The 27,139-nt window shown below is 40.1% G+C and overlaps 1 protein-coding gene across 11 annotated transcripts in view; it reads right to left on the reverse strand.

The window, feature by feature from the left end:
* The window catches only part of GRIP1 (glutamate receptor interacting protein 1), a 606,928-nt gene that overhangs the window by 97,768 nt on the left and 482,021 nt on the right, over positions 1-27,139 (reverse strand). For all 11 annotated transcript variants that reach the window (XM_036492323.2, XM_058673303.1, XM_058673300.1 and 8 more), the window contains one exon: positions 25,629-25,774. In XM_036492323.2, coding sequence (XP_036348216.2) covers positions 25,629-25,774 — 146 coding nt within the window. The remainder of the gene's footprint in view (positions 1-25,628; positions 25,775-27,139) is intronic.

Genomic DNA, 27,139 nt, shown 5'->3' on the forward strand with positions numbered 1-27,139 from the left:
CAAATTTTTCAGTCTGACAAGATGTCACTAATGGGAAATTCAACACCCAGAAATTTGCTTCATGCATGCACTTATCAAAACTATTCCAAAGCAGTAGGTTCAGGCTGTGTATATAGAAGGCATGGATAACATAAATGCATTGAGTTCAAACTTGGGTCCCATTTCTCTGGTATCTCAGTTTGTGTATGAAAATATTCCCAAATTCCAAACCAAAAACACTTCCTGTCCCAAATATTTTGAATCTGGGAACCTCAATCTGTGTCATGGTGAAATATCAGTTTGTAAAAAGATTATCAGGATTTTCAGAAGGTGCATAAATATAATCTTTTAAATTACTCTTTTATTTTTTTGCTGGCCAAAGTATTAAAGTTGTATTCTTGTATGGTTTTAATATTCCAGCTATTGTCAAAAATTAAAACTGATTTTTGGGTTGTAGATAGAAATGAAAGGATGAAGAAAATCAAGATACATAAGAACTGCTGTCAAATCCTGTGTCACAATTAATTTAGAGGGATAGAGGATGTGTGCCCGTGGCTGCTCTGTGATTGGAACCATAAGGATGATCTCTCTTCAACTAGTGCTTTCTCAATATGTCCTTCAAAGGATAACAAGCATAATATTCCTATTTCAGAGAGGTAAGTGTGAAATTAATGAGTCCCTTACAGGTCAATGTAGAAAACTTTAAAATTCTTAGGTAAGGTAAATGTAAACTCATGGTGAGGAAAACAGACAGTATGACTCAGGGCTAGAGGCCATGTGCGTGGTCCTTGCTAAGCCCTTATCTCCCTTAGATCTCATTTTCTCCATTTATAAGAAGAGGTGGTTTTAATTCAAGCTCTCTGAACTTGATAATACAGGAATCTGCAGAGAAATAGTGGCCAGCCTGAATAAATTAAGAAAGGTTAGGTAAATTTATCAGAATAAATGACAGGGGCTGGCACTGTGGTGTATACAATGTAGGCATCCCTTGTAGGGGGCGGTTCAGGTCCTGACAGTTGCACTTCAGTCCAGCTTCCAACTAATGTTCCTGGGAAAGTAGTGGAAGATGGTTCAAGTACTGGGGCTCATACCATTCATGTTTGACACTGGATGAAGGTCTGGCCTTCATTTTGGAGAGTAAATCAGTGGGTAGAACATTTTCCTCCCTCCCTCTAATTGACTTTTAAATAAATAAATAAATAAATAAATAAATAAATAACTTTCTATTTGAGCATCTCATCATATTATCCCCATGTCCAAAACTTTGGCCTAGCTGTTTTGGTAACAGAATAAATGTTCATGACACAGCAAGAACTTTCATGACCTAGCTGCTTCTTACCTCACCAGAGCAGATTATATTTAAACATTTCAAAAAAGAGAGACTGTTGTAACTCAAGGTTGACACAAAGGTCCTGCAGCTTACAAACGTAAGGGATGAGCTTTTAGTCTGGCAGTTAATAAGCTGCTCGGGGATCAGGTGTTGTGGTGCGGTGGATCAAATGCTGCTTAAGACACCTGCATCTCACACAGGAGTGCCTGCTATTGATGCCCAAGTAATGTTAGATTCCTGTCACTCACATGAAGACCTGCATGGAGTTCTTAGCTCTTGGCTTTTTCTGGCCTCATACCGGATATTTCAAGTATGCACAGAGTGAACAGAGGAAAATATATCACTATCCTTATCTCTTTCTAGCAAACACATTTACAAAGAATAAAAGATGATTCTTGGGACACCTGTATCCCATATCTGGGTTTCTGGCACACAAGTATTCCTTGGAATCCTGTTGCTACTTGGAATGCTTTTTGGTGGTTTTAGAGAGGGCTTAAACACACTTCACACACACGTGCACAACATGTGAGCCACACTGCTCCATTGCTTCTTTTGTTTCCTTATCAGATGAGACTCCCAGGTCCATCCCTGATTTTAACTTATGCTAATGCACATCCTGAGAGGCAGCAGAGTATGATTCAAGTTGTGAAGTCTCCGCTACATTTGTGAAGTGCTGGACTGAGCTCCCAGCCTTTAGCTTAGACCTAGCCTAGCCATGGCCTGTTGAGGCCTTTGTGAATTCAACCAGTAGACAGAGCATTTCTGTTTGTCTCAGTCTCTGCCTTCAAATAAAACAAGTAAAAACACATGAAGATATGCATCTGTACTGTAAGTCAGGTGTGGGAGAATCCATCAAACTAGGTGCTTTGCAGAAAACTCAGAAACTCTTGTTGACTGAGAAAAGAAAAAAAAAATCAGGAGTAGAGTTAAAATTGTTCAAGTCAGAGTCCCAGTAAGACGCAGATGGCACACTTAGATGATCTGAGGAGAGTTTCATAAAAAGGAACTATTAGAAAGGTGTGGGCAGGAGATCAGAGGGAAATCACAAGGGATAGTATAGTACTTTAGGGCCCCAAATAATAGAGTGCCACCCCTTAATAATCCTGAAGACACACAATAGACTGTGAGTAGCTTGGAGATTCAGAAAGGACTAAGTGTGTTACTTGACATGACATTCAGTGTACAAACGGAAGAATCCAGAAGACTGATACTCTACCACTGTTCTCCCATTCTCTGAGTCTCTGCCATGAGCCCATATTAGCTAAATCTAAACAGCAGCTAGAGGCCACGAGAGCCCACGAACAAATATGTAATACAGGAAAAATCGGAAAAGTAAAAAAGAGCCTATAAATTTCTTTCCCCAAAAGATCAGGGTTTTGACCATTGCAAAATGACTTTCAGTTATAAGCAAATACACAGATGCAGGTAGTAGACTAGTAGTGGAGGGAGCAGAGGAACATTGCTCATTGGGCACAGGGTTTGGGAGCTAGACAGAGGTGGTGCATGTGTACTAAGTAATACTGAACTGCACACTTCAACATGGTAACTGCATGTCACATGAACTTTGTTTCAACAAAAAGAAAGGTAATCCTCAGTTTCCTGGTAACCAGGGCAACAACCAAAACATGGTCAACTCTTACGTAGTTCACATTTCTGGAAAAAAGAAAGTTTACCAGTTCCTACAGTTAGAAGTAAAGATTATTCTAGCAGAGTGTTCTAAGAGATATCTCTCCTATGGGATTGCATACAGAGATGGAACTAAATGATAGTGGTTAATGCCCGCAACACTTTTTAATTTTTTTGGTAATAGCATTCAGGGGTGGTTTTTAATGACTGCTCCTATCAAGGTTGAGTCACAGGATTATTAAGCAAAATCAATGATAACGTCTCTAGAATGGGACAAGCTAAGGAGTTGGTTGAATTGATCTAAAGACAGATCCAAGGGCAGACAAACTGAATGTCTCTGGGGCTCTTTTCCAATCAGCGTTTTTTTCCCCCTTTTTACTTAGATTTCTAATAGAAGTGGACTTCAAGAAAGCCCTCTGTGATAAGACGTTGGGATGCTTGCATTATATCTGTAACAAGAACCAGACCCCCATGCTGTGGTCTTCAGATAAATCAATGGCAGCAGTAATGAACTATTAGGAGGTTAGAGAAGCTGAACAAGATTGTGGCCAACATAAAAGACCACTCAACTCCCAGCTCCACAGAACTGGGATTTCTCAGAAAGTAAGCTAAGATTCACCCATGCAACAACATGAATATCAAATATAGATCTACATGTCACCTGAGTGCTAGGCATATCAGAAGGTAGGGAGGATGCAATGACAAAAACTTGGGTGGTGATGATGCTGTTGGGGTAAAATTCCTGACAGCTACTATGAAGAAAGATTCTGTTGGACCACATGAAGTTTTTAGTTACTTATTTTCTTTTTAATAACTGCAGGCTGCATGTTTGCAACTGCTACCTTCTGCCTAACGAATTCTCTATTGTAATGGTCAAAAAGTAGTCAAGAAATTGAGTTATCTAAAAGGATATGACTTCTAGGAAAATTACTCAAGAATATAAAAAATGGCAAAAGATCAATGGGTGTCTGACAATGCTTGCCCACATGGACACTAGAAAGCAATTATCATGACCAAGTAACTATGGCAAGTGCCAAGGGAATAGCAGGGACAGAGTGGCTTCTGGGATCTGAGGAGCCTGTGTCTGATATGCTAGCATAGCTGGGATAAAGTTATTAGATGAGACAGAATTTTATCTGAATGTTTCTCAGCTGACTTTATTTTCATGGGCCCTAGGAGAACAACAGAACTATTTTAGCAAGAACTGCTTTCCAGCATTACCCATGTGGCTGTTACTTTCTGCATCACAGAAGGGATCTACAAATGTTCACATTTAATTGTTCATTAGCCTTTTCTGGCAATTGCTTTCCATAATAAATGTCTCCCCGCAATAACATCAAGAAGCCTACACTGCCTTGTGGTAGTAAGTCTACTTCCCCTGCTGCCATCCAACTCCATTCACAGAGGCTTTGCGAAAAGTAGGATTCCCAAAGCCTGGGCTTCAGTCCAAGATGTCTGATAAGATGCACAGGAAAAATAAAAGCAAAAAGACATTATGGATGAATGAGGTACTCTTATTTAAGAATGTGCAAGAGAAAAAATGAAGTGTGTCAAAATGAGCAAAATAAACAGAAGGAAAATCAGGAAGAAATAATCAAGAGCTCATCCCCAGACACATTAGTTAATCCTGCTGAAAGTGCAGCAGGGTTGAGGAAAACGGATCATGTTAAAGACATCTCAGTCATTAAGATATTTACACCGTGAGTGCAATCCTGGCACGCTGTGTTGATTTCTGGACTACATAATTACACGCGATGCGCTGATGACTGTGTGCATGGGAAAACACTCTGGATTTTTTATTTTGTTAATCAGTTTCCCTCTTTGGAACCTTGCATTTCAATCAGGACACAGGACTTGATCAGAGCTCCTAGGGAAGCAAGAGCTTTGTGCATGGTAATTTCAGCTTTGCCTATCTTAGTTTCCTTCAAAAAAAAAAAAAGTTCTTTTCAGATGTTTTCAACCTACCAATTAAATAGCATTTTTATTAATGACATCCTACTAATAATTGCAACTCTTTTCAATTCCTTAAACCCATTCCATTTCTTAAAGTTTCCTTTAAACATCACTAATCTGTTTTTGGCTACTGAAATAAAGTACTTGTGAAATACTCAGATAAAGACACACTTTCCAGGCTTGAATTCAGCACTTAAATTTTTATCTTTTTTAACAATTAAAGGAGGTGACATGACACTTATTGTATTGCAAGAAAATTCCAGAAGATAATATAGAGCCATGTCAGCTTGAGCCTGGATGCAGTTTGATTAGTGAATGACTCTCCTTTGCAAGAGGCTCATCTGTTAACTTGTTTAACTTAGGAATAACTTGACACTTTCCACCGAGTTTTTTATTATTGATGTTATTGCTCTGTTTATTACATTATAATATATTAAATTATAATACAGCATATTAAAATTTTTATGGAAGCATAACAAAGAATGCAAAAATCTTAAGTGTATAGCTTGAGAAATTTTCTCTGTGTAACTATAACTAGACCTAGAAATAGAACATTGCCAGCATCAAAGAATCCTCCACTCCATATTCTTTTCTGATCACTTCCCCATTTTAAGGGTAAGCATTATCCTAATTTATAGCAGCATAGGTTAGCTTTCCTACCCTTGTACTTTTAACAGTATTGTTTGTATTCCTTTGGTGTTACTTATTCCATATTGTGCTTGTGAATTGGCTGTGTATTGTTGGGAGTACTTTTAAATTATTTTTCTTAATATTCAATAGTATTTGATGTAGTTAAAAATGCTGTAACTTATCCATCCTACTGTTCAGACATTTTTTGGGTTTTGTCTTCTACACATATCCCTGCCTGAAGCACTGTAGGATGTCTCTTAATGGACTTGGGGTACATTTCTGTTGAAGTTACACCTAGAAGTGTAATTGATAGATTATAATGTTCTTTCATGTTTTGCTTCTGTAGACAGTGTCAACCTGGTTTCCAAAGAAGTCACCTGAACTTGCCTTCTGTCACTGGGAAGTGAGAGTTGCACCTGTTCCACATGTGCCACCTCTTGCAGTGGGCCATTCTGCCCATGTTTCAGTTTCAATTTCCATTTCCTTGATGGGTAAGCCAGTTGCACAATTCCTCATATACTTACTGATCTTTTGAATGTTCTCTTCGATAGATGTCTGTTCACGTTTTTCCTAATTTTCTGCTAGGTTGTGTGGCTTATTTTGTGAGAATTTTTTTTTTATTTCTGGTATGAGAAATAGCTGGCTTTAAGATTTGCAAATACATATATTTTTTCTTTTATGGCTTACCCTTTCAGACTCATAAAACTGTCTTTCCATGAACACAACTTCTTAACTCTTCATTTGTTATGGTTGTGCTTTGTGCCCTGTTTATGAAAATTCTTGCTTACTGTGAAGTAATGATGTTCTATACTTTTCTACAGACTTTATTATTTAATAATTAGTTTGGTAGTGAGTCTGGAATGGATTTCTATTTCTCTGCGTTGTGTGGGGCATGGTCACAGGCATCTAAAACTGACTCATTATTATTTGTTTGAAAGATGATTTTTGCTTATTGTATTTCAATGTCATAAATCAGATGATGCATACTCACCATGTGGGTATACTGTTTTGTTGGCCATTCTTCAGCAATTTAACAGATACTACACTTGATAACTGTGTTTGCCAGTTTTTCAGATAGCTTCTAAGACTGTCTCGACTTTTCCTGACTCCATATGTAGTGCTATGTCACCATGTACTTAATTCATGGACGACTAGAACAACATTACTGAGGGAAGTAAGTAAACAATAATATGTGAAATAGCCATATTCATGTATGATAGGTTTAAGCATTAAATCTAATAGCATGACATAATGTTTATAGATCAACATGCTCTGTAAAATATCAATACATCTTCCAAACTTAAATAGCTAACAGTATTTTGTTGTGCCATGTAGTCAAATCACATAGATTTTAAGTATTGAAAGAAAAAGCCAAAAAAGAAAAGAAAAGAAAAGAAAAAGCCAGGTCACAATATTTCTTGCATTTTCTGAGCTCAAGCATAAACCACACAGCTTATAGCCAAGTAACATAAGTTTTCATTTCCACTATTACTGCTAGTTGAAAGATTCTTTTTAAAATTACATGATCTGTCTATAGGGAGAAACTTGTCATCAGGAAAGTCAAAGTTCACATTATCCCTTGCTTTAAATTTTGGTGCAGTAGTTAAAACCCAAAACACGATGTCTGTAAGCATATCAGAATACTCAGGTTCAAGTCCTGGCTCCATTCTGGATTCCAGCCCCCTGACAGTGTGCGCCATGTGTGGGATGCCTGAGTTGAGTTCCCAAGCCCTGGATTTGACCTGGCCCATCTCCAGTTGCTGCAGGCATTGGGGAGTGAATCAGCAATTAGAAGATCTCTACCTATCCATGCTTCTGTCTGTTTCTGTTACCATCTCTGTCTTTACAATTTTTTTAAAAGATTTATTTATTTTTATTTGAAAGGCAAAGTTACAGAGAAGAGACAGGGAGACAGAGAGACATAGAGAGAGTTTTTCCATTTCCTAGTTCACTCTCCCAATGGCTACAATGGTTGCAGCTGAGTCTATCCAAAACCAGGAGTCAAGAGCTTCTTCTGGGTCTCCCAAGTGGATGCAGGGGCACAAAAGACTTGAGCCATCCTTTGCCTCTTTCCCAGGCCATAATCAGAAAGCTGGATCCAAACTGGAAGAGCCTGGATAAGCACAGTGCCCATATGGGACATCAATGCTTGCAGGTGGAAGGTTAGCCTCTTGAGCCACTGCACTGGCCCCGGGAAAATGATTTTTAAAGTTTAAGTAATCAAACAAATCTGGCAAATAATAAATATCAATGAGAAAATAGAATTATGGCCACCGAGTGAAAAATCCCTGCCCTGCCTGTTAAAATGATGTGCCCCATTACATAAAGCTTCTGCACCTTTATCACCTTCCTTATCACTACTCTCTGGAAAGGTTGATTTCTCTTCAGTCTAAGAATAGTAACGACTGGGTCCTTCTGGGCTGGATAAGTGATCCCCACTGAACATGGAATGAATCTCCATCAGACTGTGCTGAGGCAGAGAAACTGCTTAAGCAGGAGTAAGTATCTGCCAGTCTGAAAAGGAATTCTTACTACTCAGGATTCATAACCTCCGGAGACGGGGAAGATGGGGGTCAGCGAGGAGGAGTTCGTGGCTCAACCGCAAGCTGCAAATGCTCTCTGGCAACCTGTGCTGGAACTGACCTTACGTTTGCAGTTTTAAGAAGTATCACAGTTCTCTAAAAATCAGACTTGAAATAAGACAAATGAATATCAACCATAGATATCTTGAAAGCTAATTTATGTGGAAGTTGCCAAAAAACAATATCAAAATATTTAAAGTATCAACATTTCCAGCTGGCCTTCTTGAGTCTTTATAGGAGATAAACATAACATTAAAAAACAAACACTGGGAAAAATGCCATGAGATGATTAAGAAAGGAACTGCTTTTAAATTACTTATTAAAACAACCAGTGCCCTGTCAATGAGAAGGCAAAAGAACCTGATCAGAAGCTGGTCATAAAGGCATGGAGAGGGTCCCCCGAGTTACACCGATGTGACAGCTACCTAGGAGTAATGAGCATCATGTCTGGCATCTTGATCCCAGCAGATCGTCCACAAATACTGCTTATCACAAAGTCAACTCAGTTTATAATCTACAGACACAGAACTAGACAGAAAATTAGATGGATGTCAGAACCAAAATGTTAAGACACACTTGACTGAGGGGTGAGCATTCAAAGCTCTATTTAGCATTCTTTATATTTATTTGGTAAGTTATAATCTACAAGTGTTTTTATATTATATATATATATTATATTTCATTTTTATATTCACAAAACCCTTGGCATGGGACTGGGCATTGTAAATGTGCTGTATGTGGTGCCAATGTCCACTGAGGGTTAGAATTCCTGTAGTCCTGTTTGGCAATAAATTGTCTATTATCACAGGTGTTCAATAAAATTTGGAAAGCAAAACAATGAAGGCCAATAAGTGCTGGCATCACTTGAGTGCCAGCTCATGTCCTAATTGCTCCACTTCAGATCCAGCTCTTTTCTTATGGCCTGGGAAAGCAGTGGAGAATGGCCCAAATCCTTGGGACCCTGCAGCCACATGGGAAACCCGGTAGAATTTACTGGCATCTGGCTTGGGATTGGCCTCAGCTCTGATCATTGAAGCCCTTTAAGGAGTGACCAGCAGATGGAATACCTCTCTATCTCTCCTCTCTCTAAAAATCTGTCTTTCACACAAAAATAACCAAGTCAAAAAAGCGACAACAACAACAACAACAACAAAACTGGACAGAATCGGCTGCAGCCAGCTCTACAATGGGAACCTCTGCAAATCAATTTAGAATGAGTAAAGTTACCTTTTGGTTCACTACTGTATTAAATAACAAATCTCTGATGATACTTTGGCTGCCACCTTAACATATGATGCCATGTAAAGATAAGATTACTGTCACCCCTACCCTGAACTATCATGTTCTGTTACAAGGACCCCAACTCTGTAAATTCCCAGACCTCTTGGAATAACTAGATTGAATTGCCTCTTGATATGACTTGACTCTTTCTCCAAGAGTGAAAATAAACACGCCCTTTCTCAGAGTGTGAATCCAGTGTTTTTACAGCTAATGGGGCGTACACCAGCATGAAGTTCCATCCAACAACAGTTCCTGACTACATTTCAGTTAAGAGGTAGAAACTTGAAGATGACACATAGCACCTAATACCACTGTAAAACATGTCGACAGTCACAAAAGTTGTGATTAACTCCTGAAATACTTCAAAGACCAAAGTACAACCTTTTCTTAAATTGATACTCAAAACAGAAGGAAGATCCAAGTAATTGTGGGGAATTTGAGGATCTATGGAGCTCAATTTCAATCCTGTATATTTTGCACAAGTCCATAGAATTAGGGAAGGCAAACTTTTCTCTCAAAGAGCAAAGGCTAATAGCTCACTTCATCTTAAAGCCTTCACAGGAACCTGGTGTTTTAGTGAGAGCTATAAAGGACTACTCAAGGTGTTTTTATTATGTTAAGAAGCAAACATAACACACACTTCTACCCGGGGGCTCCTCCCCCTTTTGGAGGTATACATCTTCATTCTTTCTCTGGGCTTTTCATTGCTCTCTCTCTTCTGAGGCAGGCTGAATTCTAATACTTTTGGGTCATGCTGGAAATCTGGGCTGCCAATGAGTGTCCTAGAATCTCTGAAGATGTCTCTGGATATATTCAAGACTTTAAGACAGTAAAGGAAAAAGGTGTTAGAATGGGGCCCGGTGGCGTGGCCTAGTGGCTAAACTCCTCGCCTTGAACGCCCCGGGATCCCATATGGGCGCCGGTTCTAATCCCAGCTGCTCCACTTCCCATCCAGCTCCCTGCTTGTGGCCTGGGAAAGCAGTCGAGGACGGCCCAAAGCTTTGGGACCCTGCACCCGTGTGGGAGACCTGGAAGAGGTTCCTGGTTCCTGGCTTCGGATCGGCACAGCACCGGCCGTTGCGGCTCACTTGGGGAGTGAATCATTGGATGGAAGATCTTTCTCTCTGTCTCTCCTCCTCTCTGTATATCCGGCTTTCCAATAATAATAAAATCTTAAAAAAAATTATTCTAAGTTTTCAACGTGTAAGAGACATGTTTAAATAAATAAATAAATAAGTAAAAGTGCTAGAATGATTCCAGGAAAATGTCTCACTGCCTTAGTCAGGGCAGCTTTACCATAATTTGAATCAATACCAAGGGCTAAATGATTAAACACCAGTTTATAATAAATTCATTGTCTCACTTTCTTTCTTCTTACTCAGACCTCTCTTTTATGCTCAATGTTAAATATTTGATGCTCTGGGATGTACATACATATATATATATATTCCCCCCCCCAGGGAAGATTTGCTTAATTACTAATTACTAAGGCCTGCAACTGTTAAGTGTTAAACGATATGGTTTGTGTTTTATTTATTTTACAGATTTATTTTGTTTTCTACTGGAAAGGCAGATATACAGAGAAAAGGAGAGATAGGAAGAGCGTTCATCCGTTGATTCACTCCCCAAGTGGCTGCGACAACCAGAGCTCAGCCAATCCGAAGCCAGAAGCCAGAAGCCTCTTTTGGGTCACCCACGTGGGTATAGGGTCCCAAGGTTTTGGGCTGTCCTCTACTGTTTTCCCAGGCCACAAGCCAGGAGCTGGAAGGGAAGCGGGGTTGCCGGGATTAGAACCAGTGGCCATACAGGATCCTGGCATATGCAAGGCGAGGACTTTAGCTGCTAGGCTACTGCACTGGGCCCAGTTTCCATTTTATTTTAAAAATGTTATCTATTTCCATGACAGTGAGACAAAGACACAGCGAGATACATGGATGCAGAAACACACATGTCTGCGTGTGCACAGAGTGTGTGAGGGGGGAGGAACAGAGGACCTCCAACTGTGCTTGACTCTGCAAATGTTCACGATGGCTGGAATAAGCGCAGGACAAAAATGGGAGTCAAGGACCCCCTCCTCAGTATTTCTTCCAGAGGCAGGAATCCATACCTGAGCTATCTCCTGCTGTTTCCCAGGGTCCGCACTAACAGGAAGCTGAGGTCTTGAAGCAGAGCCAGGAATTGGACCCACACGGATACAGGACATAGACATCTTCATTGCTGGGCTGGATGCCTGTCCCACTTCTGTCATCAAAACTCTAACGCAAGATGTTTTTTGAAAAGAATGACTAAAGCTTATGCTTCAAAATCAGAAGCTTGAATTCAGAATATACAAAGACAGACTCTACTACCTGACCTCTTGCCTTTAAAATATCCACCAGTACTTGAAGTATATATTACATGTACTGAAACATTTCTCAGGCTTCTGTGTGAACAAATACAATCTGTGTGGGAGTACTACACAACTTCTTTGTCCTGGGAAAAGCAAGCTGTTCAAGGTGTCTTTACTTCCTTTGTAAAATCATAAGGACACTCATGCATGTGTCACAGGGCTGCAGAGAGTTAACGCCATGTGAAAAGTGTATTGTAAGATTCCCAGTAGGCAGTATCTGTACAAGTCAATGGGAATTCTTTCCTTCTCTAATTCTTTTTGGCTGAATCCCAGAGATTGATTCCATCCATGAAGCTTAATTAGTTTCCTACTTGATGTGAAAAATTACTTCCTTTACTTGGGCAGAGAAAACAAAGCTGTTACTCAAAAAATGAAACAACTTATTTGTATGTTGTACAACTCTCATTTCATGTTTGCTTCTCTGTCCAATACCATGAAGCTGCCACAAGAAAAAGGTATAACAGAGAAAGAGAAGAAGACAGGGCAGGAGGGGGAAGAGCTACAGATATCTAATTAGTTAGATTTTCATGTGCCATTCCACTTACTTAGCTTTAAGTGTTATGAATAATTTCAAAATTACGCTATCTGTAATTTTAGATTATCTACACTGCTACCAATTGAGTTTTATAATCTACAACTAATGAATCTCTGTCTTGGGAAAGGTACTCCAATAGTAGCCACACACAGACCACACAAACCAACATATTACAAGAATCAAATTAGTTTAAAAAATTTTGCAGGTATCATATTTTATCTTTCTGACAAATGGGATCTTCCACAAGAATAACCAAGCTAGACTTACTCTGCTTCCCATGTTCCATCCCAAGTGTGTGAGTTCTACTGGAAAGTCTACTAAGTTTTCATGATGATTGTGTTTGGACAATAACTAGCAAGACAGAGGTGAAGAAGCCTCCTTAGGGTGAACGGACCACTGCGAATGTGACACTGCTATCCCTGGAAGGCGTCAGCACATCTGTTAAACCTGAAGAAATCACCACAGAGTAGTAAGAGGCCCTGCAGATACCCACAGTGGGTCTCCACAGTGGGAGATGTCTTCAACTAGAATCAAAACCTCAAAAAAGAGTTGCAGAGAGCAGCAGCCAGAAAGGGCGAATCCAAGTGCACCAGCAAGGCCACGGGAATTTACATGAATGCTGCTGAGATGTTACCTTAGGATGTGAAACAATCCATGGCTCACAATCGTGCCTTGCCACGCCCAAAGTATGTTTGTGGCTCACTAGTTTCTCTCAACCTCTTAAGACAGAAGCTTCAATGTCAGAATGAAAGTCTTCAGGGAAATGAATATGTGAAGTCTAACTTCTTCAAACATGTGACACTTACATGAAACCACATCTCTGTGTGTCTAAGAGCATCTCCCTTTTATCAGGCTCGGGCTCTATGGAGGACACAACAGGTATCCCCAGTTGGCAGCTGCTGCTGCTCTTAGAGAGGCTGCGAGTCCTCTAATGGCTGACAGACAGAACACCAGGTTTTCAGTTTGAATCTCCAGAATAACAGTTCCTGTTAGAGTTTGTAGCCATGATGACTCTGAATTACTGAAAACTGCTAATGAACAAATGGGCCAGCAATTAGTGGTGACTGTGGGCCTACAGGTCACTGCCAGCTTTTCTACTCGGAGTTTCAGGCACCCTGATGCTTTTGTCTATAAAACTAGAGGAAATGCTCCTTCAGGGAATGAAAAGGGTGAGAAGCAAGAGAGCGAGTGGAGCGGGGCAGGGGAAGGGAGCTCACCAAAGAGGTGGGAGTGGAATAAAGGACAGATTCAATACCAAAATGTGAAGAACTGCACAAATCTTGACCGATGCTTGCACTGTATCTTTAATTATGGTTTTGGGGTATTTCATGGACGAGCACATATTTATGAGACACAGGAGATACACCACTTCTTATCTTTCTATATTTTATTCATTAAAGGTCAAACGTTTAATAAGCATCTGCTTGCATGTATCGTGAAAATACTGTGTACAGAGTGTTTAAAAAAAGTAATGGGGATCAGCTCTGTGGCATAACAGGCTAATCTTCCATTCTTAGCACCAGTGTGCCACACTGACACCGGCTTGTGTCCCAACTGCTCCATTTCCATTTCCAATTCAGCTCTCTGCCTAAGGTCTGGGAAAGCAGCAGAGGATGACACAAGTCCTCAGGACGCTGCACTAACATGAGACAAACTCTTGGCTGCGAGGGTTGGCCCAGCTCAGCTCTGGCCATTACGGGCATTGGGGGAGGGAACCAGTGAATGGAAGACCTCTCTGTTACTCCTTCTCTATGCAAAATCTGCTTTTCCAATAAAAATTAATAAATCTTTAAAAACAATTCGTGTCCTTGTCCTTTTTCTTCTGATACTTACAGTTTAATGAAGAAGGGCAAATTACCTCACTAAATATGAGTGTTTAAAATGTGATGATTACTGTAAAGGAAAAGTGTTGTCTGTGGGACAGGACCAGGCACACCTGGTCAGAGGCAGGCATCGGGGCAGCTGGCAAAGCATTGTTTGGGACACTTATCTGTCATCCTGGAATGCCTGGTGTGAGGCTCAGCCCAGTGCTTCTGACCCAGCTTTCCATATGCACCTTCTGTGAAGCTACAGGAATGACTCAAGAACTTTGGGTTCCTGCTTCCAATGTGGAAGACCCAAATTGAGTTTCTGGCTTCTGCCAGGTCCAACCCAGGCTGTTGCAAGCATCTGGGGAGTGAAGCAGTAGGTAGACACTTCTGTGTTGGTCTCCCACTGTCTTCCAAATAAAATTAAAATTAACTAATCTTCCTCTGAGTAAGTGACATTAAGGAGGAGGCACTAAAATTGCTAGCGGGAATAGCCAGCGGGAAAGAACGCCATGTTTGTGTATGTGAAATGGTTGATAAGGAAATGCAACTTAGAAAATAATGCAGGGCTGGATCTTGGTGTAGGGGAGAAGGTTCATGGAACAAACAGCCTTCAGACTGGAAGGACAGAGGCCACTGAAACCTGGTAACTGAGGAGGCACCCAGGTTTCAGGGTATGCAGGGATTAAAGGGAAGGCAGACATCTCCCTTGGGCGCAGATAACTCTAGCTGTCTGGGAGAAGGACGGCCACTAGAAGTGAAGACAAGGACCAGTGGGCGGGATGGAACATGGAGCTGAGCAGGTTGACTGGAGAGACAAACGTGTCCCCTGCAAGAACCTGTAAGCACAGCAGGACGGAGGGAAGCAGCACTGCCTGAGCATGGAAGACGGGAGAGGAACAGGCCAAGGCAAAGGAAGCGGTCCAGTTCTAAACATTCAGCTTTAAGAATCATCATATAGGGCCCGGCGGTGTGGCCTAGCGGCTAAAGTCCTCGCCTTGTACGCACAGGGATCCCATATGGGCACCGGTTCTAATCCTGGCTGCTCCACTTCCCATCCAGCTCCCTGCTTGTGGCCTGGGAAAGCAGTCGAGGACGGCCCAATGCATTGGGACACTGCATCTGCGTGGGAGACCTGGAGGAGGCTCCTGGTTCCCAGCATCGGATTGGCGCGCACCGGCCCGTTGCGGCTCACTTGGGGAGTGAATTATCGGATGGAAGATCTTCCTCTCTGTCTCTCCTCCTCTCTGTATATCCAGGTTTCCAATAATAATAAGAATCATCATATAACCTCTACATTAAAATGAATGATTAAACTGCTTATAAGCAAAGGTTCTGGAATGAAGCATAACAGTTTCAATTCTGATTCTCCTACTTTCTACCTAGGCAAATTACTTTATTTCCTCAGATGCTCAAATGGGGACACTTAGGCCTGCCTCTTAAGGTAAATGCAGAGTGATAATGTTTATCAGGCGCCTTGAGTATCACAGATACTTAGTGAACGGAAGTTGCTGTGATTGTAATCTGCTTATAGAAGATTATTAGATGTTGATTTTGACATTGACAAATTATGTCACTGAGGAAAAATGTATTTTAGTTTTTTTTTAAATTTACAAACCAGGGAGGAAAGGGGGAAGCCCTACAGCTACATAACTGTGAAATGGAAAATAAGAACAAGAAAATCTCATAATCTTTTTTGAAATGCAAGTTTTGTGAAAACAATAACAATAATGCTAACATCTTTGACTTCATCATGAACCTTTAGGCTCTATGGATAAGGGATGAGAAGTTTTGGAATGAAAGATGGTATAGCATGAGCCCGATGGGTGTACATAGCCTGTGACCACAGGAGTTCTGTGCAAAACACCACCGTAAAGAGAACCGGGTTAGGGTAAAGGTGCTGTTTCAGGGCAGCCCAGGCATGCTCATTGAGAAGCAGCACAGGTTCCTTATGGCATTCAAGGGCTAATTTTCAACGTTCTTATGTAACATTCTTGAAATGTAACACTGAACATTATATATAGAGGGAAATCCACACAAAGAGTTTTCATAGTATGAGCTTTTTAAAAAAAAAACTCTGATGAACGTGGATTTCAAAATTTTTGTATCAAAATAAACTTATCTTTAACTTCCATTTCTCTATAAGAATTTGACATGGTCTTATGTGATCACCATGAATCTTATAAAACCCAGCGTTTTGTTCAGGAAATAGGATTCACTCACTTAAGCTGCAAACGAATTCACTAGCCTGTGTGAGCTGACCTATTACTCTCGAAGTCATGTGAATTTCTTCAATAATCGATAAGTGCCTGACTCCTCTGTCAACACAGCCCTTTCTGCCCTTGCAAACAAAGAGAAGCAGCCTGATGTCCTCAACAGGCTATTAAGAAGATAGAAAGTATAAAGTATGGGACAGTGTGTTACAAGCTAGAAGCACCCTAAACGTATGAGAAATTATTTTTGGTTATTATAAATGTTGGAAAAAGAGGCTCAATATGAATTTTTTTCATTTGTTATTCGATCAACCAAGAATAACTAGTATCGTCTGTGTGTAGGGTGCTACAAGGAATACAATACAGATAGGAAACTGCACTTGGCCTCAAGGAGTTTATACTCTTAAAGAGACGATACAGTCACATACATACATTCCTATACTACTTCACTGAATGTTGCGAAGGCAATGAGAGGCATACAACAAAGGCATCTGAAAGCTAATACGACCGAAGCATTACAGCTAGGTTTACCAAGCTCAGCCTCAAGAAACAGGAACGAATGTGAAACGCTGCAAAAGCAGAGCGGGAAGCTGTGGCAAAACAGTAACACAAGCATCCTCCTTACTGTGTGTGTGCAGGGACTATGTCATGTGGTTTAAAACGTATTAACAACTGCAACTATCCAATCAACACAGGATGTAGGTACTGTTATGACTAATCCCCATTGTACAGATAAGGTTGATGGAGACTATAAATAAAGACTGCCACACAGCTAGTGAGATGCAGAATTAGGAATCAAACCAGGATAGTTATCACTGCTACACTATAATATCCTCAAGCAAGATGGCAGCCGTGAGAAAGCACTGTATAACCTAGACCATGAGTCAGTGTCCAGTGTGGCTGGCTGCAGGACAACAGCAAGACAAGCTTAGAGAGGCAGCCCGGAGAAGCACGGACAAAGTCTTAGCAGCAGACAAAAGACTTTGGGCTTTATTTCACAGCTGACAGGGAAATACCCCCAAAGAGACGTCAACACTGCAAGAGAGGGTTTGCAGAGTCACGAAGGGAACAGAGGTTGGTAGAAGATTTTTGAAGTGAGTCTTCCCTCTTTTACTTGCACGGGGGCTCCATGTAGCAGTCAATCACTCAAAGCTCCTTGTGAATGATTCCGCTCGATGCTGTATTAGTGACTGAGTGGGGTTTTCTCAGAGCTGCGGGGTCATTGCAGAGATCAGGCTTTTTTTATTTGCTGCTACCGACACAGCATCTTGAGCTGATGAGAACTGCAGAATGAAGATGCTGAGGACTAATGTGTTCTCCAGGAAATTTACATTAAAAGCACCATCTCAACCTTTCATCTTAAAAGTAAATTAAAGGACCTCCTGACCTCACAGCAGGTTCAGGACAGTTTCTATCAGTATAAAAGAAGGCTGTTGATTTATAACGAGATCTAGGAGGTAGAACGGCTGTGGGAGCTATGACATAGCAACTGGACACCCCCTAAGGGATCTGACAGGGCATCGGGCAACCATTTTCAGTGTGCAAATCAGGAGATGAGTTAATTCTATTGATAGCACGATGACTGGGATTTACCTATTATTTTAACACTCTCTAGCATAACAGAAATTATCCTAAGAAATAATCCTCTTACTACATACCAGAGTTCTTCAGTAAATGCTGTGTACAAAGAAAAATTGAAAACATGAAGAAAAGACAGAGTAGAGTTTCATGGCTGATCCAACAAGGAATCTTATAGCTTGTATATTGGAAGTTATAACAGATAGTTATATGTTGTAATGGTTAGTGGGAGGTATAAAGAATAATTTTGCCCAGTGAAATACTGTTTGAAGATCATTTTATAATGAAGACCATAAAATTTTAAAACCTCAGGGAAAAATCACTTTGCAGCTGGAGACGACCCCAAAATGACCTTACGATCCATTGAAATACTCCTCTGCCACAGTCCTAAAAAGGCAAAGTCATTCTAGCCTAATCCACACATGTAAATGGCCCCAGAGAAACTTACATGAAAGTGAGATTACCCCATGCCCCAGCAAGCTCAATTTTCATCTTTCTAAGATGTGCTAAAATTAAAAGGCTTATTGTGTCCCACAGCCCCCCAATATTGGCATACTTAATTTCAGAATCATCATAATGCTATTAGCAAATGTCGAGATTTTAATCAAATTTCCATTAATTTAGTCAACGTCTCAGATTGCCAAGATCAAAACCTTTGCAGATAATGACTTGGCAGCACCAGACGCATCTTCTGTCTGCTGTTAAGAGTGTTGGGAAATCATCCCTGGGAGATTTACAACTGTCAGCAGGACTACTGAGCTTTGTGCAGTTAATAAGAGAATGGACCAGCTTTTCCTTTGGAGGTAGTGGTTTTCACTGGAACTACTTTAAATTGGTTTAAAATTGTTTTATTTAAGTGTGATTTTAGATTATTTTTTACTTTACTTTTGCATTTAATGGCTACATCAGGTAAAAAAAAGAAAAGGGGGCAGTGGTGGAGAGATTGTAATATCTCTCATCACTTCGGAGAATTTACTAAATTTAAAGAGACAGGAGAGCTTTAAGGACTTCGGATGATACAATCAGCTCTTTTGTTTCAAATGAGGGGTCCGTTCCACAGACATACAAGAACTCTCTGGAATCTATCACAATCAATGTCACTTAAAGCTTAGTGAGCTGGGCCCTTAGGGAATTTTAGCTATTAAATTATTAGTCAACATTACTCATTATCTGATACTACCATTTATATTCTTAGCATATATGTAATAGTGAGCTCCTAAATGATATACCACAGCATTTTATTTAGGTATTTTGTTGAAAAACACAGAGGCAGATTGAATTCCTGTGCTTGTAACGGCTAGAGCTGGACTGGTACAAAAACCGGGCCTGGGAAGTCACTCTGGGTGACTGTCACATGGGGACAGGGACCCAGCTACTTGACCACAGGAACGCCTGCCAGGGTCTGCACTTGCAGGAGGCTGAAGTCAGAAGTTGTTGTTGGGTATCAATTCCAGTGATTCTAATGTGGAATTTGGGGATCTCAACTACTAGACTAAGTGTCCACGACCCATATAAGCTATATTTTTCTTTAATGTTATTCAGAAAGTTCAAAAATTATTATGGATACTTGTTATGATAAAAATTAAACTATCCAATTAACTTCAGAAACCTAGAAACTATAAACTAACTTGTTGGAGATGAACCTTCAAGATCAGTCTGACAAACGATACAGGTCATTATTGACCAAATGCTTATTATTTGTGATATGTCTGCTCAAGTCTTTTGATCCATTTTCTTATAGCATTTCATCACTTTGATTGAATCTGGATTAGCATATGGAATCTTTGGTGGGAACATTAAGAATTCCGGGTCTCCCACGCGGGTGCAGGGTCCCAAGGATTTGGGCTGTCCTCAACTGCTGTCCCAGGTCACAGGCAGGGAGCTGAATGGGAAGCAGGGTCACTGGGATTAGAACTGATGACCATATGGGATTCCAGCACGTGCAAGGCAAGGACTTTGACCACTATGCTATCACACCGGGCCCAAAATAAATAAATCTTTAAAAAAAGAGAGAGGGACTGAGAAAGTAGCTGCGCTAATGATAACCAGTTAAGCTCAGCAGTTCAGCTCTTCTATCTGCTACACTGTCAAAAATCTCCACATCCTTCCCAGGAGTTCTGATACTTGCTTTGTAAAATGTGCAGCTAGTTAAAGACAAATGTTGACCACCTGGGACAGGAAATCTCAGCAGGGACCTTCCTGTGGGAACCTGCTCAAGCAGGACTGATTCTGGGATGGCCGAAAGAAAATACTCATGAGCAGAAAGTGGACTTGCTATAGAGAAAGAGCTTGCACAAGCTCAAGAGAAAGACAGCCTGTGATTCAACTTCAGAAAGAAGCTGGAAGCAGGAATACGCACAGTAATATCCTAAACATACATAAATATATCCACAGGAGTCAGGACTGTGCCAGTGTAAGGCCAGGGGCTCCGTCTGTGCCTCCCTCACTGCCTTCAGGGATCCAGGCGTTTGAACCATTACCTGCTGCCTCCTGGTGCACATTAGTAGAAAGCAGAACTGGAGGGTTCACTTGATGCCTGGCTCTCTGACATGGGCTGCAGGTGTCCTACACAGCGCATTCATTGTTTGCACAACACCCACCTTATGTTAAAAACTGTTGGCTGCCCTTAAAGAACTCGGCTTCCAATTCTTTTGAAATTTTCTCTAAATATAGATTAAACACATAGCAAATTATGCTGATTTATTCCTAGGATCAGTGACTACAAAGTCACTGGTGAAGTTTTAAAGCTAGATCTTGATTTTGTGAAAAAGTAAAGTGTACAGCATAGTTAAGCTCCCAGTGTGGAAAGGAAATAGGCAAGTACTTTGTTGATTAGGAAAGAGTCAATCATTTCTCTTGATGGTTTAATATTCAGATCCATGCCTGGTAAAACAATTACCTGAAAATTACCAGTTTGTTTGCTCATCAGTGAATGCACATAAGTAAAGATTATTCATACAGCTGTGCAAATATGTAAGAATCTATTTACATTCTAAAGAAAGAATAAGTCTTCCCCTCCAGTATCCTTGGGTTGGCACACTGGTACAATACAGAAATGTATTGTGGAAAACAATAAAAATAAGAAAAAATGATAGTACTCAGTATTGAAAAACCAGTGAGGTATGTATACTTTAAAAAATTGCTGGTTGCAATATAATGTAGTACAACCTCTCTGAAGGTCACTTTGAATTTTTTGTCAAGTGTTTAAAAATAAATATAGTCCTTATCTTAATGAAGTAAGTACAAAGATTCAGTAAAAGATATTCATTCCACTTATTTATAACAGCAGTCTATTTGGAAAAGGTTAAGTAAATGTAGAACTTATTTTGGGGTTTGGTATATGAAGCAGGAAGTTAATTTTACTTTTTCCCATGTAGCTAATTAATTTTCCCAAGTATCATTTGCTGACTAGTTCAATCCATTCCCAGTGGAATGCAGGCAAGGTTACTTCAAAAGTTCATGTACAATGGAATACAATGTGAGTTTATTTTGCTGTAAACATTCTGTAAACCATGTGTATGTGGGGACTGCAAATGTTCACAGAAAATGCATTCATGAAAAACTACGCAAGGGTTTCAAATGTTTTTTTCATCAAAATAAACTGATCTTATAATTCTACCTTTCATAAACTTTAAAGTCCCTTAATTTCCATATCTTCAATGCTTTGTCTTTAGGCATTCTATCATTTTCCATTGATTCTATCTCTCTCTCTCTCTCTCTCTCTCTCTCGTTTTCTCCTTCTCTTTTTAAGATTTACTTTTATTGGAAAGGCAGATATACAGAGAGAAGGAGATAGAGAAAGATCCCCCACCCGCTGGTTCACTCCCCAAGCAGCCACAACTGCCAGAGCTGAGCTGATCTGAAGCCAGTAGTCAGGAACTTCTTCCACGTCTCCCATGCAGGTGCAGTTTCCCAAGGCTTTGCTCCATTCTCAACTGCACTTCCAGGCCATAGGCAGGGAGCTGGATGAGAAGTGGAGCATCTGGGACACGAATTGGCACCCATATGTGATCCTGGCACAAGTAAAGTAAGGATTTAGCCACTAGACTATGCTGCAGGGCTCCTTTGATTTCTTTAATATATTATATATTATCAATGATGGGAAGTCTTAGTATGAATCTTGAAATTGGGTAGAAAAAGATTCTCTGCCTTTTCAGTGTTTTCAAAATGCTGATTTGTGGCTCTTGTTCCCTTGTAGCTTTTCTCACTTAGCATTTTAAGACAGCTTACTCAAACAGATGTACAGATCATTTATTAATATTTTAACTATAATAAATTTACGAGTATATTTGAAAGACATATCAGATAATAAAACTTCCTATCCAATAATACAGATCTTCATGTTTTATTCCTTTGTGAATTTATAATGTATATGCATATCTGCAAATGTATATAAAATGACTACATATAACTTTTGTTAGATTTATTCCTTATGGGAATATTATGTTTTTTCACTATTATAAACGTATCTTAAAAATGGACTGGATTCATAGTATACAAAAACACTTTTGATTTTTTGTATTGACCTTAAATACAGTAACCTTGAGGAACTCAAGGAGTTTTCTGCCTGATAGTCCACTTTCTTTCATAGTGGGAGGCTGAATGGGGATGCTTGTGAGTTAAAATTATCAACTGAGGACAAGGGAGGCTGCAATGTGCTGAAATGGCACCTGTTGCAACAAAGGATTCATTGTTTCTAAGGCTTTACTGACAGTGCTGTCCTCAGTGTGAGAGTTGGTTTCTTCTTAGCTTTGTTTGTTTGTTTCAGATTGTATGTCCACTGATTCATTCCCCAAGAGGCTGCAATAGCCAGAGCGAAGCTGACAGGAAGCCAGGAGCTAGGAGCTTCTTCTGGCTCTTCCACATCACTGCAGGGTCCCAAGGCTTTGCACCATCCTCTATTGCTAACGAGGCTACAGGCAGGGAGCTGGACGGGAAGTGGAGTGTCTGGGACATTTATTGGCAGCCCTATTTGATCCTGGCATGTGCAAGGCAAGGATTTAGCCACTGAGCCATGGCACTGGGCACCAGCTTTTGAGTTTTAACCTGTCACTTCTTCACTGGATATCCTAGTATAAAGCACCTGTCAATCTTCACACATGCCTGCTTATAGTTTCTATGAGTATACTTTCTGCATGTTTTTTGGTAATGCTTTTGCTTACCATCATCTCGTCTTTCCACCACGGGCTTTCTTTTTTTTTTTTTTTTTTTTTTTTTTTTTTTAAATTATTTATTATTTAACTTCATTAATTACATTGTATTATGTGACACAGTTACATAGATACTTGGGTTCTCCCCACCCCTCCCCAAACCCTCCCACCATGGTGGATTCCTCCACCTTATTGCATAACCACAGCTCAAGTTCAGTTGAGATTTCCCCATTGCAAGCGTATACCAAACATAGAGTCCAGCATCTTATTGTCCCGTCAAGTTCAACGGTTTCTTAGGTATACCCTCTCTGGTCTGATGACAGAGCCAGCAGAGTATCATCCCAGTCAATTGAAAGCTCCAACATACCATCAGCAAAAATTTACATCATTATGGAATTAATTGACATAGTAATGAGTAACCAATATGTTAAAAGTAAATGCGGGTTCCCAGCCACCTTCTGTGACCACCTCACCTATACTTCAATTTTAGTTTATACACAACATATAACATTCAAGAATGGGAGAAGATCTTCGCACACGACATAGGTGATAGAGGGCTAATATCCAGAATATACAAAGAGCTACAAAACAACCAAAATGTCAAAACAAACAAGCCACTCAAGAAATGGGCACGGGAAATGGGCAGACACTTCACAAAGGAACAAACCCAAATGGCAAATAAACATATGAAAAAATGCTCAAGTTCCCTGGCAATAAGGGAAATCCAAATTAAAACATCAATGAGGTACCACCTAACGCCAGTAAGACTGGCCCACATGAATAAAAGCACCAACGACACTTGTTGGCGAGGTTGCGGGGAAAAGGGAACCCTACTCCACTGCTGGTGGGGCTGCAGGCTGGTACAGCCTCTATGGAAATCAGTATGGAGAATATTCAAACAACTCAAATTCAACATACCGTATGATCCAGCAATAGCACTCCTAGGAATATATCCAGAACACTTGTTCTATGAGAAACCAACATGTACTCCTATGTTCATAGCAGCACAATCAGTAATTGCAAAAACATGGAAACAACCAAAATGCCCATCAACAGAGGATTGGATAAGAAAGCTATGGTTCATCTACTCCATGGAATACTACTCAGCTATTAAAAAAAACCAAATGCAGTTCTTTGTGGCCAAATGGGCCAAACTGGAAACCATAATGCTAAGGGAAATGAGCCAATCCCAAAAGGTTAAATACCACATGTTTGCCTTAATTCCACCACGGGCTTTCTAAGGACAGGGATTAGGGCTATTTGTTTGTAACTCCTGAATCTGTGTGTCACTTAACTCAATAACATTTGTACACTAAATGTACTAACAATGTCAAACATCTGTTTCAAGTCTTAGTAATCCAGTTGCTTCATTATTTAAATATCTCTTAACTATTCTCAATGACGCCGTTTAAAATAGACAAGGTTATACACCAGGTGTAAAATAAGACAGAAGGAGATCCAAACCAACAGAAGGAGATTAGTATAGCTGAAAACAGAACTCAAATAATATAACTCAAAATCTACTTCAACAACTACATGACAAAAGAGAGATAAAGAACTGTGTGTATGAGAGGAGAGAGAAGAAAGGAGCAAGGGAGATGAGATTCATACACAAACTTCCAATGTCAACAGCATATCACAACATTTGCTCTGCTAAGCAGTAACTTCTCAAGTCTCATGTTTTGAATGTGTCAGGAAATTCTATCTCTCTGAGATTTTGCAGATCAGAAAACATGTTAACAATGCTCCCCAACAACACTGTCATATATGCATTCTACAGAGTGAGCAATAAAGGTGCTTGCAATCACAGAATCATTCTCTCTCTCTGAATGCTACATTCCATCAGCATGAAACTGGCCAGAGAAGTCACCCAACACAAGTCTGATCACTGCATGGAGTCCTTGTAAGAATTAAGTTTCAATATCAAGTCCTAATTCATTCTCTCATAATTCTTCTGCCTTTGTTCACATTACATACAACATTTAAAAGCCACATGAAAATATCTTAACAGTTTTACTTATAGATTGAGTATAGATGTAAAGCTTTCTTTTAGAACTACTATGTAAAGAAAGCACGTGGTTCTCAACTTCTATTTAATGTGATCAATGACATGACATGTCCCTGTTCCTTTCCTTGTCACTAAGTCTGATGATAAAATAAGTAGTCAATTCTGTTAGTTCTGAGTAGCTGGCTTCATACTGTGAGGCAACCAAAAGAAGAAAAGGAACATGCCATGCTGCCAGTCTCCTTGAGGTGAAAAAAAAAAAAACACTCCTTAAGTTCATCATGCCATTTTTCCTGACTTTCAAGAGGAAAAAGCTTTCTGCCAAAAGGGAATGCCTATTGAAGAATGATTGTTAGGCATAGCACTGACAGAATGAAGCACAATTTTGGATCCCAGTCACAGAACTTGTCTCTCTAAAAAGGACCACTCACCTCCTCCTGAACTCAGAGAGGAATTGTTTGGTATTGATGGGGTCATAGCAACACACAGTTAATACAAAGCGGTGTATCAGCAGTGGACAGTGACAAATCTTTATGTTTAGGGATCCTGCCCCCAAGACACAGACTTACCCATCACTGAGACATCGTATTCAATCAGCAGTGTTGCTTCTTGTCCACACTGTTTGAGAATACTCATGGCTTCTGCATGTGTGGTTCCCAGAAGCCGAATCCCATCCACACTGAGCAGCCTGTCACCAGGTTTGATTGTGCCCTCTCTGAAGGCAGATAAAAGGTAGAGCCTTTATTAATCTAGCACAGCGGGACTTTGCATTGCTAATCACTTAGTCAAAGGCATTCATTCCCACATATTCTGCTCGTGGTCCTGCTTGCATCCCCTTTAAAAACCAAGTGCAACAGAAAGAGTGGAGGGAGATATCTCAGAACAGAATATTATTCTAAAATGAAACTCGTCTCGAGAAAATAACTTTTAACTTTTGAAGTACAAAATTGGGAAAGACACACTTATCTTTTGCTATATTTTGACCTGAATGTCTAATATTGACTTACTAGAGTCCAGGAAGTAACATTCACCAAATTTCCCAAAGTCAAGTGAGCACAGACGCTTGGTAATTTCATTTAATTTACTGCTAGCGAACGCAAGCAGAATAGGGGGTGCTGGTGGGAAACTGCCCTAGTCTGTAAGCTTCCCCCACTGAATTACACAGCCATCTGGCAATCATTAAATTGATCCAGTCTCCCACTGCCTGGAAGAGGCCTGCACCCGCTGTCCTTCCTGCTGTGAGCTCGAGGCACTGGGAGAAGGTAGCTCAGGACATCACTGAGTGAAAGAACAGCCTGCAGGGCTCTAGATTGCTCCTCCCTAGCTCAGTATGGGCAGAGATGAGAAAAGGGGAAAAACTACAAATGACATGTTAAATATCCTTTACTTTAATAACTCTCCAAGTAATTTTACTCTAAAATTTTATCTTTAATTTGATTAAACCTCATTCACAAACTTGTAGACTGTGTTATAGACCCCACCTCTAAATGTGATTAATACATAGACATTTATTAATATTAATATATGACAGTTAATCATAAATAGAACTATTTTTCTTAAGAAAGAGTAATTCTCAAGAGAAGCGTGAGAAGCCTGAAAAGGGAATAAAGGCAAAATTTCCTTGTAAGTTTTGGCTTTGTGTCATTCTCTGTCGTGACTGTTTATCTAGCCATCCACCGGGTAAGAAATCAGCACCTCTGTACTTTCCCATTTATATGAAACACAGTTTTCCTTAAAAGTGAACTATCAATAAGAAAGTTCAAGGGAAATAAACCTGGATTCTTAATCCAGTTCTTCTTACTGACTGGCAAGTCACTTAACCACACTGGCCCATTTTTCTATACATAAACGTATATAAAACATTCATTTGGAGGGCTGGTATAAGGATAAAGTAAGATCATATCTGTCAAGCATTTAATAACTAGAAATTTATTATTATTATCTCCTAAAATATTTTAAAATCTATCTTGACTGGAAACACAGGCAGAAATAATCCGTGCATTTCCTACGACTCTCCCACAACAGCTCAGAGCAGTCCAACTCCCTGCTATTATGGGGTTGACTTGTGCTATAGGTGGCG

This window comes from Ochotona princeps, chromosome 15 (genome assembly GCF_030435755.1).
Source record: "Ochotona princeps isolate mOchPri1 chromosome 15, mOchPri1.hap1, whole genome shotgun sequence".
Classification (NCBI taxonomy): Eukaryota; Metazoa; Chordata; class Mammalia; order Lagomorpha; family Ochotonidae; genus Ochotona; species Ochotona princeps.